This window comes from Ovis aries, chromosome 2, assembly GCF_016772045.2.
Source record: "Ovis aries strain OAR_USU_Benz2616 breed Rambouillet chromosome 2, ARS-UI_Ramb_v3.0, whole genome shotgun sequence".
Lineage (NCBI taxonomy): Eukaryota > Metazoa > Chordata > Mammalia > Artiodactyla > Bovidae > Ovis > Ovis aries.
Genome location: NC_056055.1, coordinates 200,436,577 through 200,450,633, shown reverse-complemented (window position 1 = coordinate 200,450,633; position 14,057 = coordinate 200,436,577). Strand labels below are relative to the sequence as shown.

At 38.2% G+C, this 14,057-nt stretch overlaps 1 protein-coding gene across 2 annotated transcripts in view; it reads right to left on the bottom strand.

Annotated features, from left to right (window-relative positions):
- Positions 1 to 10,381: 10,381 nt before the first annotated feature.
- PLCL1 (phospholipase C like 1 (inactive)) overlaps positions 10,382 to 14,057 on the bottom strand; it is a 373,074-nt gene continuing 369,398 nt past the window's right edge. For both annotated transcript variants that reach the window (XM_060410160.1, XM_004004801.5), the window contains one exon: positions 10,382 to 12,041. In XM_060410160.1, coding sequence (XP_060266143.1) covers positions 11,859 to 12,041 — 183 coding nt within the window. In that variant the 3' untranslated portion in view covers positions 10,382 to 11,858. The remainder of the gene's footprint in view (positions 12,042 to 14,057) is intronic.

Genomic DNA, 14,057 nt, shown 5'->3' with positions numbered 1-14,057 from the left:
AACACCTAGGACTTATCTTCTTTAGCATGGACTAGTTGGATCTCCTTGCAGTCCAAGGGACTCTCAAGAATCTTCTCCAACACCACAGTTCAAAAGCATCAATTCTTCAGTGCTCAGCTTTCTTCACCGTCCAGCTCTCACATCCATACATGACTACTGGAAAAACCATAGCCTTGACTACATGGACCTTTGCTGGCAAAGTAATGTCTCTGCTTTTTAATTTGCTATCTAGGCTGGTCATAACTTTCCTTTCAAGGAGTAAATGTCTTTTAATTTCATGGCTGCAATCACCATCTGCAGTGATTTTGGAGCCCCAAAAAATAACGTCTGACATTGTTTCCACTGCTTCCTCATCTATTTCCCATGAAGTGATGGGACCAGATGTCATGATCTTCATTTTCTGAATGTTGAATTTTAAGCCAACTTTTTCACTATCCTCTTTCACTTTCATCAAGAGGATCTTTAGTTCCTCTTCACTTTCTGCCATAAGGGTGGTGCCATCTGCATATCTGAGGTTATTGATATTTCTCCTGGCAATCTTGATTCCAGCTTGTGCTTCTTCCAGCCCAGCATTTCTCATGATGTACTCTGCATATAAGTTAAATAAGCAGTCTGACAATATACAGCCTTGATGTACTCCTTTTCCTATTTGGAGCCAGTCTTTTGTTCCATGTCCAGTTCTAACTGTTGCTTCCTGACCTGCATATAGGTTTCTCAAGAGGCAGGTCAGGTGGTCTGGTATTCCCATCTCTTTCAGAATTTTCCACAGTTTTTATAATTCCATGAAATAAACTGCACACACTTACGGCATACAATTTGATTAAGTTTTGACATATGTATGACATTAGAATGATCACCATCCTCAAGATAAAACATTCTTCATAAGTATGACTGATATGTTTTAAGACCCCCTAGTGGAGGCCTGAAATCACAGACAGTACCAAACTCTATACATGCCATGTTTTTTCTTACACATACATATATATGATAAAGTTTAATTTATAAATTAGGCTCAGTAAGAGATTAACAACAATGTGTGCACACGTGCTAAGTCACTAAAGTCGTGTCCGACTCTTTACAACTCTTTGGACTATAGCCTGCCAGGCTTGTCTCCATGGACTTCTCCAGGCAAAAGTACTGGAGTGGGTTGTCATTTCCTACTCAAGGGAATCTTCCCAACCCAGAGATCAAACTTCCACCTCTTAAATCTCCTGAGCATTGGCAGGCGAGTACTTTTAACACTAGCACCACCTGGGAAGCCCAACAAACGAACACAGTTGATTGAAAGACAAGGAGATGCCAGGGATCAAACTCAGGGCCTTATGTATGCAAAGCATATACTCTATCACTGAGCTACATGTCCAGCCCTGTTTTCCCCTATACATACATACTTATGATAAAGTTTAATTCATAAATGAGGCACAGTAAGAGATTAACAATAATAATAAAATAGAGCAATTATAGTTTAAGTTATGTGAATATGAGCTCTGTCTCAAAACACCGCATTGTACTCACCCTTCTTCTTGTGATGGCACGCAATGACAGAACACCTCCATAGTAAGATGAAGTGAATGAATGACACAGGCACTGTGACACAGCATTAGGCAACTGCTAACCTTCCACTACTGCGGGCAGGAATCCCTGGAAGAAATGGAGTAGCCATCATGGTCAACAAAAGAGTCCGAAATGCAGTACTTGGATCCAATCTCAAAAATGACAGAATGATCTCTGTTCATCTCCAAGGCAAACCATTCAATATCACAGTTATCCAAGTGTATGCCTCAACCAGTAATGCTGAAGAAGCTGAAGTTTAATGGTTTTATGAAGACCTACAAGACCTTTTAGAACTAACACCCAAAAACGATATCCTTTTCATTATAGGGGACTGGAATGCAAAAGTAGGAAGTCAAGAAACACCCGGATTAACAGGCAAATTTGGCCTTGGAATGCGGAATGAAGCAGGGCAAAGACTAACAGAGTTTTGCCAAGAAAATGCACTGGTCATAGCAAACACCCTCTTCCAACAACACAAGAGAAGACTCTACACATGGACATCACCAGATGGTCAATACCGAAATCAGATTGATTATATTCTTTGTAGCCAAAGATGGAGAAGCTCTATACAGTCAACAAAAATAAGACCAGGAGCTGACTGTAGCTCAGATCATGAATTCCTTATTGCCAAATTCAGACTTAAATTGAAGAAAGTAGGGAAAACCACTAGACCATTCAGGTATGACCTAAATCAAATCCCTTATGATTATACAGTGGAAGTGAGAAATAGATTTAAGGGCCTAGATCTGATAGACAGAGTGCCTGATGAACTATGGATGGAGGTTTGTGACATTGTACAGGAGACAGGGATCAAGACCATCCCCATGGAAAAGAAATGCAAAAAAGCAAAATGGCTGTCTGGGGAGGCCTTACAAATAGCTGTGAAAAGAAGAGAGGCAAAAGCAAAGGAGAAAAGGAAAGATATAAGCATCTGAATGCAGAGTTCCAGAGAAAAGCAAGAAGAGATAAGAAAGCTTTCTTCAGTGATCAATGCAAAGAAATAGAGGAAAACAACAGAATGGGAAACACTAGAGATCTCTTTAAGAAAATGAGAGATACCAAGGGAACATTTCATACAAAGATGGGCTTGATAAAGGACAGAAATGGTATGGACCTAACAGAAGCAGAAGATATTAAGAAGAGGTGGCAAGAATACACAGAACTATACAAAAAAGATCTTCATGACCCAGATAATCATGATGGTGTGATCACTAATCTAGAGCCAGACATCCTGGAATGTGAAGTCAAGTGGGCTTTAGAAAGCATCGCTAGGAACAAAGCTGGTGGAGGTGATGGAGTTCCAGTTAGCTATTTCAAATCCTGAAAGATGATGCTGTGAAAGTGCTGCACTCAATATGCCAGCAAATTGGGAAAACTCAGCAGTGGCCACAGGACTGGAAAAGGTCAGTTTTCATTCCAATCCCAAAGAAAGGCAATGCCAAAGAATGCTCAAACTACCACACAATTGCACTCATCTCACATGCTAGTAAAGTAATGCTCAAAATTCTCCAAGCCAGGCTTCAGCAATACGTGAACCATGAACTTCCTGATGTTCAAGCTGGTTTTAGAAAAAGCAGAGGAACCAGAGATCAAATTGCCAACATCCGCTGGATCATGGTAAAAGCAAGAGAGTTCCAGAAACACATCTATTTCTGCCTTATTGACTATGGCAAAGCCTGTGACTGCGTGGATCACAATCAACTGTGGAAAATTCTGAAAGACAGGGGAATACCAGACCACCTGACCTGCCTCTTAAGAAATCTGTATGCAGGTCAGGAAGCAACAGTCAGAACTGGACATGGAACAACAGACTGGTTCCAAATAGGAAAAGGAGTACGTCAAGGCTGTATATTGTCACTCTGCTTATTTAACTTATATGCAGAGTACATCATGAGAAATGCTGGGCTGGAAGAAGTACAAGCTGGAATCAAGATTGCCGGGAGAAATATCGATACCCTGAGATATGCAGATGGCACCACCCTTATGGCAGAAAGTGAAGAGGAACTAAAAAGCCTCTTGATGAAAGTGAAAAAGGAGAGTGAAAAGTTGGCTTAAAGCTCAACATTCAGAAAACAGAGATCATGGCAGCTGGTCCCATCACTTCATGGGAAACAGATGGGAAAACAGTGTCAGACTTTATTTTGGGGGGCTCCAAAATCACTGCAGATGGTGACTGCAGCCATGAAATTAAAAGATGCTTACTCCTTGGAAGAAAAGTTATGACCAACCTGGATAGTATATTCAAAAGCAGAGACATTACTTTGCCAACAAAGGTCCATCTAGTCAAGGCTATGGTTTTTCCTGTGGTCATGTATGGATGTGAGAGTTGGACTGTGAAGAAGGCTGGGTGCCACAGAATTGATGCTTTTGAACTGTGGTGTTGGAGAAGACTCTTCCGAGTCTCTTGGACCGCAAGGAGATCCAACCAGTCCATTCTGAAGGAGATCAGCCCTGGGATTTCTTTGGAAGGAATGATGCTGAAGCTGAAACTGCAGTACTTTGGCCACCTCATGCGAAGAGTTGACTCATTGGAAAAGACTCTGATGCTGGGAGGGATTGGGGGCAGGAGGAAAAGGGAATGACAGAGGATGAGATGGCTGGATGGCATCACTGACTCGATGGACGTCAGTCTGAGTGAACTCCGGGAGTTGGTGATGGTCAGGGAGGCCTGGCGTGCTGCAGTTCATGGGGTCACAAAGAGTCGGACACGACTGAGTGACTGAACTAAACCTTCTGACAATATAATGTCAATGGTTGTCGAATCCAGGCAGGATGAAGAAGGACAATGTGAGATTCCGTCACACTCAGAAAAACATACAATAAAGAACTTATGAATTTTTATTTCTGAAATTTTCCATATTTTGGGACCACAGTTGACCACAAGCAAGAGCAGACAAACATACACACATGCCTTATTTTATTGCTTACTTTCAAACTTTTCTCCTTATCACTACTTTGACCAATTTGATGACTATAATGAGCATTTTTTTTTGTTTTTTTGGTTTTTTTGTCTCTGGTCCTTGGGGCGTTTTTAAGATTCTTGGATCTGGGGCATTATATTTTTCAATAAGAATGAGGGGTTTTTGAGTCATTACTTTCTCACTTTCTTTGTCCCCCACCTTCTCACCAATTTCAGATATATTAGACTGCTGAGAGTTATTTCACTATTAATGGTGCTTGGTTCAGTATATAAGTTCTTTTATGTTTCTTTTATTTATAATCATTTTACCCATAATTTACATACCATAAAATTCATTCTTTTAAACTGCATGATAGTTTTTAGTACATTCACAAAGCTGTGCAAACATCACCACTATCTAATTCCAGACATTTTTATCACCCCCAAAAGAAACCATATCCTTCAGTAGTCATTCTCCACTCCACCCTGTCCCTGCCCCTGCCAAACACTAGTGTACTTTCTGTTTCCATGGATTTGCCTGATACAGACATTTTACATAATGGAAACATACATTAAATGGCCTTTATATCTGGCCTTCTTTGCTTAGCATGTGTTTAAGACTCATTCATCTTGTAGCCTTCATTGGTACTTATTATTATTAAATGATCCATTGTATTTAACAATTTAAGTAAAAAAGGGGACAACACAGGATGAAATAGTTGGATGGCATCACCGACTCGATGGACATGAGTTTGAGCAAGCTCTGGGAGTTGATGACGGACAGGGAAGCCTGGCGTGCTGCAGTCCATGGGATTGAAAAGAGTTGGACATGACTGAGTGACTGAACTGAATGGATATATTTTTTTGCTTATTCTTTCATCAGTTGATGGGCATTTGAATTGTTTCCTTTTTTTTTACTATTATGAATAACGCTACTATGAACATTTGTGTACAAGCTTTTGTTTGTAAACATATGTTTCATTTCTCTTAGGTGTATACCTAGGAATAGAATTACTGGTCTGTGGTAACTATGTTTAACCTTCTGATGAAATGTCAAGCTGTTGTCCCAAGCAGCTGCACCATTTTACATTTTCACCAGCAGTGTATGATGGTTCTAACTTTTACTGCCTCCTCACTAAAATGTGTTACTGCATTTGTTATTATAGCTATTCTAGCAACTTAGCGACCAAACAATAGCAGCAGCAGCAGTGGATACAAAATGGTAACACATTGTGGGTTTTTATTTAAATTTTTGTGATGGTTAATGATGCTGAATATCTTTATCTTCTTTGAAAAAAATGTCTATTCAGATCCTTCGTCCATTTAAAAATTAGTTTGTCTTTCTATTATGTTGTAGTAGTTCTTTATATATTCTAATTCCAGTCTTTATCAGATATGCAATTTGCAAACTCTTGAATTGTCTTTTCACTTTATTGATGGCATCCTTTTAAGTACAGAAGTTTTAATTTTGATGAAGTCCAATCTTATTTCTCCTTTTGTCCACTTATATGTGGGTCACACCTAAAATTCATGAACTTAACCCAAGATCATAAAATTTACTTCTATATTTTTATCTCTATATAAATGGCAAAAGTTACATTTAAAAACTTTAATTTCCCAATAAAATCTACCAAAGTCTAGAGTATGTATCATACATCAGTTCAGTTCAGTTCAGTTCAGTCGCTCAGTTGTGTCCGACTCTTTGCGACCCCATGAATTGCAACACGCCAGGCCTCCCTGTTCATCACCAACTCCCGGAGTTTACTCAGACTCACATCCATCGAGTCAGTGATGCCATCCAGCCATCTCATCCTCTGTCGTCCCCTTTTCCTCCTGCCCCCAATCCCTCCCAGCATCAGAGTCTTTTCCAATGAGTCAACTCTTCACATGAGGTGGCCAAAGTACTGGAGTTTCAGCTTCAGCATCATTCCTTCCAACCCAGGACTGATCTCCTTCAGAATGGACTGGTTGGATCTCCTTGCAGTCCAAGGGACTCTCAAGAGTCTTCTCCAACACCACAGTTCAAAAGCATCAATTCTGTGGCACCCAGCCTTCTTCACAGTCCAACTCTCACATCCATACATGACCACAGGAAAAACCATAGCCTTGACTAGATGGACCTTTGTTGGCAAAGTAATGTCTCTGCTTTTGAATATACTATCCAGGTTGGTCATAACTTTTCTTCCAAGGAGTAAGCGTCTTTTAATTTCATGGCTGCAGTCACCATCTGCAGTGATCTTGGAGCCCCCAAAAATAAAGTCTGACACTGTTTCCATTGTTTCCCCATCTATACATAATGATGAGATATCGGAAACTTTCCCCTGAGACTAGGAATGAGAAAGGATGTTCACTGGTATCACTTCTGTTAAATATTGTCCTGAAGGTTTTAGCCAGTTCAATAAAGCAAGAAAAACAAATAAAACACATATAAAAGAATCAGAAACAAAAAAATAAAACTGCCATTATTTTCAGATGGCATGACTGTGTATGGATGAAAACCAAAATAATACAGAAGTAATTACAATTAACAAATGCATTTGGTAAACTCATTTTATATATGGCTATCACAAAGCAATCTATTGTATTTTCTATATGCCATAAATAAGCAATTTGGAATTTTAAAATGTTAACATTTCTAACAGCAAGAGAAACATTAAATATCTGGGAATAAATCTAATTAAAGAAGTCCAAAACCTTACACAGCAATGTAGTATTGCTGCTGCTGCTGCTACTGCTGCTAAGTCGTGTCCAGCTCTGTGCGACCCCGTAGACAGCAGCCCACCGGGCTCCCCCATTCCTGGGATTCTCCAGGCAAGAACAATGGAGTGGGTTGCCATTTCCTTCTCCAATGCATGAAAGTGAAAAGTGAAAGTGAAGTCGCTCAGTCGTGTCTGACTCTTAGTGACCCCATGGACTGCAGCCTACCAGGCTCCTCCTCCCATGGGATTTTCCAGGCAAGAGTACTAGAATGGGGTGCCATTGCCTTCTCCAGCAACGTAGTATTAAGAGAAAGTAAATAAGACCTTTAAAATGGAGAAATACACCATGAGAATGGACTGCATTAATCAATAATGTAAATATGTCAGGATTCCCCATACATTCAGTAGAATACTAACCAAAATTCCATGAAGTTCCTGATGGAAATTGATAAGCTGATTCTACAATTTATATGGAAAACAAAAGAGCAAAAATAGCCAAGAAAATGGTGAGGAAGAGGAGAAGTAGGAGCCTACACTCTCTGATATCAAAACATGGTAAAACTATAGTAATGAAGACATTAAAATAATGTTGCCAGGACAGGCATAGACCAATGGAACTGAATAGAGATTCTGTAAAGAGGCACACACACATACTTGACTGCTACACTTTTCATGAGGTTTGCACTATAGAGGCATAGACAAAGGACAGTCTTTACAATAAATGAACCCAATCAATTGATTATCCTTGGTGGGAAAAGATGGAATTGGTCCTCTACCTTATGCTCTACACAGAAGTCAGTTTTAGGGGACTTGTAAATTTAAATGTGAAAAGTAAATCAAAAAAGCTACCAGCAGATTAAAGAATATCTTCATGAACATTTGGGGCGAAAATGTCTTTAACACTAAACAAGAAGAAAAAAAATCATAACATGGATTAAATTAGGGATCTATACATCAAAAAACATTAGCAACACACACAACAAACTCAGGGTTAAGATTCTTATTAAGTAAATGCCTCTTAAAAATAAATAATAAAAGATAAAAATTTAACAGTCCACCCAAAAATTGTCTTAAAAAAAAAGACAATCTCTATGAGATTATGTATAGTCAATGAACATACTAAAGTGTGTTCAATCTCACTAGAGAATAAAGATAAAGAGAAGTAAGATTTTTAACGTAGTAGATTGGTAAAGATGAAAATAAGAAACATTAAATTTTATATTAGCCAAGATTTGTACACTTTCATAAACTTATGTAGGAAATTAAATTGGTAAGTTTCCAGAAACTGCCAATTACCACAAAATCCCTAAAAATATATCTATTCTTTGACCAAGAATTCCACTTTTAGAAATTTATCCTAGAGAAAAAGCTGAACAACTTTGCAAAAATAGATTTCATCACTGCAATGCTTGTATAATAAGAAATTAGTAGATAAAAGTCTAACAATAGGATATTGGTAAAATATGTTATGGTAATCCACAGACAAAGACACCATGTCATAATTATAAATAATGATGTGGATCAAGGATCACCACTTAAGATGACCACAGGGGCAAGATGTAACATAAATGAGTGAAGAGACTCTTTGGCAGACTTAGACAGCATGTGCCCCTTTTGAAGAGGGCAACTCCAATTAACTGATGCCAAGTAAGAAGTGGGGAAGTGTCTAGTGTTGTCAGTATAGCCAATATTTTAAGTGAAGTAAAAAACTGAAATTTTTATGTGAAATCTCCTCATGTTTAAAAGTTGTCTATTGTTTAAAAAATTTTTGAAAAAGATTCAGTGACCAAATAAAATATGTCATGTATGGACTGTTTCCAATCCAAAGGCTGACAGTACCAATGTACATGCATATTGTTGGTACCGAAAGATATTCAAGATGTATTGCTTTTATTGCTATAAAAAGCCTGTTACAAAACAGCTTCTATAATATGATCTCATTTTTTCTAAAATGGAAAGCATATTTATACACATAAAGTAATGCTAAACAGTGTCTAAGGGGTATAAGTGGTATAAATCTAAAGGTATATTGGAATAATTTTATTTTTTATACATTTCTCTATTTTTGCATTTTTATATTGATCATTAATATTTTAATGTAAGAAAACAGCGTGAAGTTTTTTTCATTTGTGATTATAAAGGAAAGAGGTAATAGTTTAGTTTAAATTTTTGAGAATTAAATTAAAATATCAAAATCACTGAGTATATATTCTTGCACATAAAATCAAACAGACCAGAATTGCAAGTCAGTTCTTCCATTTAATGTATCAGTGGCCTTGGGCTTTCTCACCTATAAAATGTCAATGATAATACCTACCATCTCTACCTCAGATCTCCTGGGTAATGTAAAAATTAACAAACAAAAACAGAATTAATATCTTCCACACGGCCTTCCTAGCATCCCCAAAATGTAAGTGGAGAGAAGGGGGTTTTTTTCTACCGCTATTCAAGTTTGGAAAGAAAACAGACCCTTGTAGAACACAATAATGAAAAAAGGTTGGTATATTCATTTCTGTTATTCCGTCAAGAGGTAAGACCTCTTCCCTTGCAACTGCCTGCCCCACATGTCACTCCCTGTCTACCAGGGATACCCAACACAATGGAGAAGAGTGTGGCTGCCAACAGAAGTAGCATTAGATGAGGCAGAGTGGCATCATGTTCTCAAGAATATCTGGGTAGAGCCTAAGTGTGTGTGGAGCCTCAGGACACACGGAATAAACTGGGGAAGCCACTCTGAAGATTGGATTTGACCCTAAAATAAATACATGAATAAATATCCTTTGAAAGTCTGCCACCCTTTAGCTTGTCTTCTTGTCTCTCTGGTGAAGGCATGGATTTTTCCACGAGGAATTCAGGGATGTGAAGCAGTCCACAGGTGAAACCAACCAATTGGCTGATATCAGGAAGGTTTTGTTCCTATCTATATCGCCAATTTTTCATCATAAAGGACTTTGATATTCATGTTCCACTATTTCTTGTAACTACCATGCGGCGTTAAGTATTTTTTACAATGGAGGGTAAGGACACTTTTTCTGGTTACTGTATACCATTGGAAACCTACCTTCAAACGAGCTTGTGTGCTTTCTAAGCACCCAGTTTTAAACCTAGAGAGAAATATCATCATATCTGGTCCATGGACATATATTCTGTAAGATATTTCTGATATAATAACTTATTTTCATTATCGCTCCTTTTTCAATTAATTTCCAATAAAAGAGAACAATAAAAGTGTTGTTTTATATCTTTACTCTCTCAGTAATGTGCAACATAAACATAATAGTGTTAAGAAGTCAGAAATAACTTAACACAGTAGCCATAGAAGATGTTTATATTTGCAAAATTTCAACAGTGATCTTCCCTAACGTCCCCCAAATTAGCATATTTGTTAACCAAATTAATTAAGAAGCTTTTCAAAATAAAAGCAATGTTTTAAATAAATAAATTTTCATAACCATAGAACATTTAGTTCTGTTGGAGGTAACAAACATATTATACTCAAGTACTTTATGAAGATATTAGGATAAAAATTATCTGGATGCAATTATAAATGTACCCAAATTAGTCATTTGCTTTTTTGGCGTGTATGTTTTTCTGCATGTGTTAAAATTATGTAATAAATTTTTGTAATCAGTTAGTCCTTAAATCATCACAATGTTATCTGATGCACAGAATTTATATCATCTCAAGATGATGATATGATATTGTTTGGACAATGTCTTTAAATTTAGTACTATAAATTAAATGCAATGAAAGCCAAGACCTCCTCTCTGCCCATGTTTGTTGGAGAAAATGAACGCTAGATCCCCAGTTTGGAAGAATGAGACATTCTTAGAAATCTCAACCTTGGAATTTCATAACTGAATATTGTTGTCACATCAAAATTCTAATCTCAACAGAGTTTTCACTGTGTTTCAGAGTGGGTGGGTATAAATTCACTTATGATCAGCTTTTCCAGTGAAGTCACATCTGTTTAGTAAACTACAAAAAGCTTTCTAAAACTTGATTTTATTTAATAAATATTTTAAAGAGTTCACTAACTGATCCTCCGAAATTCTAATCAATTGTTTAGCTTTCATTCACTTTTATTTCTACTGTGATTCTTAGGAATTTGTCTAGTCTATATTTAATCTATTAAAATATCTACACATTGGTAACTTTGGCTTCCTTCCACAATAAGCTATGTTAAGCTGTCTAAATTAAATGACAAAGGTAGAGAAGTAAAAATTAAACACAGCAACAGGTTATAGTAAGTGCTCTTTAGAATTTCAGATTAACAAATTTGTCCCAAAATGATAAGTAATAACTTACCAAATGAATAATGCAACACAGAATAGATTTTAACAGAATCTCAATCTCCCTCTTCCCTTCCCATCTATCTCTGTCAATCTTTCTTTTTGGCTCTCTATCTATCTCTCTATCTCTGTCTCTCACTCTCTCACACACATACACACATACACACACTTCCACCCACATCCATACATGTGTGTACACAAACTCAGAATTTTAAAACACTGCTACCAGAGGTTTTAACTTAGATAAATTAAGTACATTAAAATACTGACGCTGTGAAAATATCTGTTTATGTCCAATATCCCATAGAGGGCATCTTCTTGTGAACTTCTAAAAATCTTAAAGAAAGCAAATCAGAAGGGAAAACCAGAGTCCTTGGCAGGAAGTCTAGGTGAAGGCATTGCTGCCGCTCGGGGTCACAGCTTCCCATTGTCCTCACAGCTCTCCTTCTCCTCTATGGCCTCCAGGCTGCGCTTACTCTTCACCTCAGCACCACTGCTGGGGGCTTTACTGAGGCCACAAGACAAGCATGCCAGCTGGATCTGCTTCATGTTTTCTATGGCTTCATTCTTGGCGTTCTTCAATAGGTCTCCCTGGCCCTACAAACAAGCAGAAATAAACATCAAAGAAAAAAGTTACAGGCCAGGAAGATCCTGAGTGACATCATCCTATATGCTTCCTGCTATTGCTCAGCGAGGAGCAGACTCGGACTTGAGAGCCCACTTTTGCCAGGTTTAGGCCGAATTCTTTTCTTGCATTATTGAGGGTCTTTGTAATTTAACTCAAGGACCTCAACCTGAGCTTTCACCATTGGTTCTGTGATTGCCGGCAGCCCCCTTGAGATTCCTGTGGGAGGAAACACCCTCCTCTGAATGTACCGAGGACACTCGACCTTTCCATCACCAGGGTTTGAGACTTTACACATTGCTACATCTCCTGTCCCACCCAGCCCAGGATTCCTAAGCTTGGGAGAAAACAAGGAAAGAAGCTCTTCCTCAAAGAACCAAAAATTAAATCAGCTCCTTGGTGTACAAGGGCTTACAAAGCAAAATATCTTTCATAAAGTAAATCACACACCCTTATGCTTGGTGAGATGCTGTTTTATTTTTATTTATTTTTTAATACATTGCATCGTCACTGCAGTTTGCAGTCTGATAAGTTACAGGTTACCCACATTCCTTCTATCCCTTCCATTTCGTCAAAACAATGTTCCCATCTCACTGATGGAGGAGAGGCTCTGGAGGCTTAGTGTGTCAATTAAAACAAAAAAGCAAACAAGGATCACAGGGAATCATCCATTGTCAGTTACATCAGAGCCTGAGTGATCTTTTTCCATTATCTTTTTTTTTTTTTAGTTCATTGTTGTGATGATCAAGTATGTATGCCGACACTGGCCCAGGGGGCTGAAGTAAGTATGGGGAAGCCAGAACACATCTCTACAGGTACAGACAAAAGAGGAAGCAGTTCTGTCTCCTAGCTTCATTCTCACGACAATGCATGAGAGTATGACCTTGAAACTGGAGGTTATACGAGCTGCTGGAGAGTTTCTCTATAAAGCAGAGACTTTGAGAAAAAGAATAAATGAGAAAAGTCATCTATTTTATGCATGATATGCTGTTTGCTTTCTTTAATTTGATGAAGGCTTTCACCTCAGGGTATATGAGAAAGCTTGTATTTTAAATGCTTTGGAATATTTCCTCAAAATCTGTACAAGCACTTGCCAGTTCCACCTTATGTCATAATAGCTCAATCCTTCAAACAACACTTTTAAACACAGGATGAGTAAGTAAGGCGTTGCCTAATATTTTTGTTATGGTGTGCCCTGTGTGCTAAGTAAATTCAGTCGTGTCTGACTTTGTGCGACCCAATGGACTGTAGACTGCCAGGCTCCTCGATCCATGGGATTCTCCAGGCAAGCATATGGAGTGGGTTGTCATACCCTCCTCCAGGGGATCTTTCCATCCCAGGGACCAAACCTGCATCTCTTATGTCTCCTGCATTGGCAGGCAGGTTCTTACCACTAGCACCACCTGGGAAGCCTACCGTATTTCACACACCACACTTAGAATTTAGACTAAGACTAGACTAGAGACTGAACACACTCTAGGATATAGAGGGACTTTCAAAGGGAAAAATATGCACTACACCAGCAGAACTTGGGAAGTATAGACAATAATAAGCTCCCTCTGAAAGTTAAAAAGAAGGTTATATCCACCTTGAAAATGCAGTCCTTAAGCAATAATAATAACATACAAAGTGCTTGCTCTCTGTGGTCATCCTTCTTCATGCTTTATATATGTTCATTATTCAACTGTCACAACATCCCCACAAAATATGCATTTTTCTTATTTTAAGTTTAGAGTGAAAAAACAAATAGAGGCCCAGAATGGTCCTCATTCCCAGAGTCACACAGCTGCTAAGTGGTAGAGCTGGGGTTGAAATAAAGTCTTGCAGTTGACTCCAGAGTCTGTAGTCTTAACCACTACAGATGATTAAGTCTTAACCACTACAGATGATATGGCATCTCTTCAAGGCAAGTTGTGCACTCTACAAAGCACATTAAAGCCTCCCAGTCATCGTTACCCTTGGAAACAAGATAGATAAAAAGACAATCA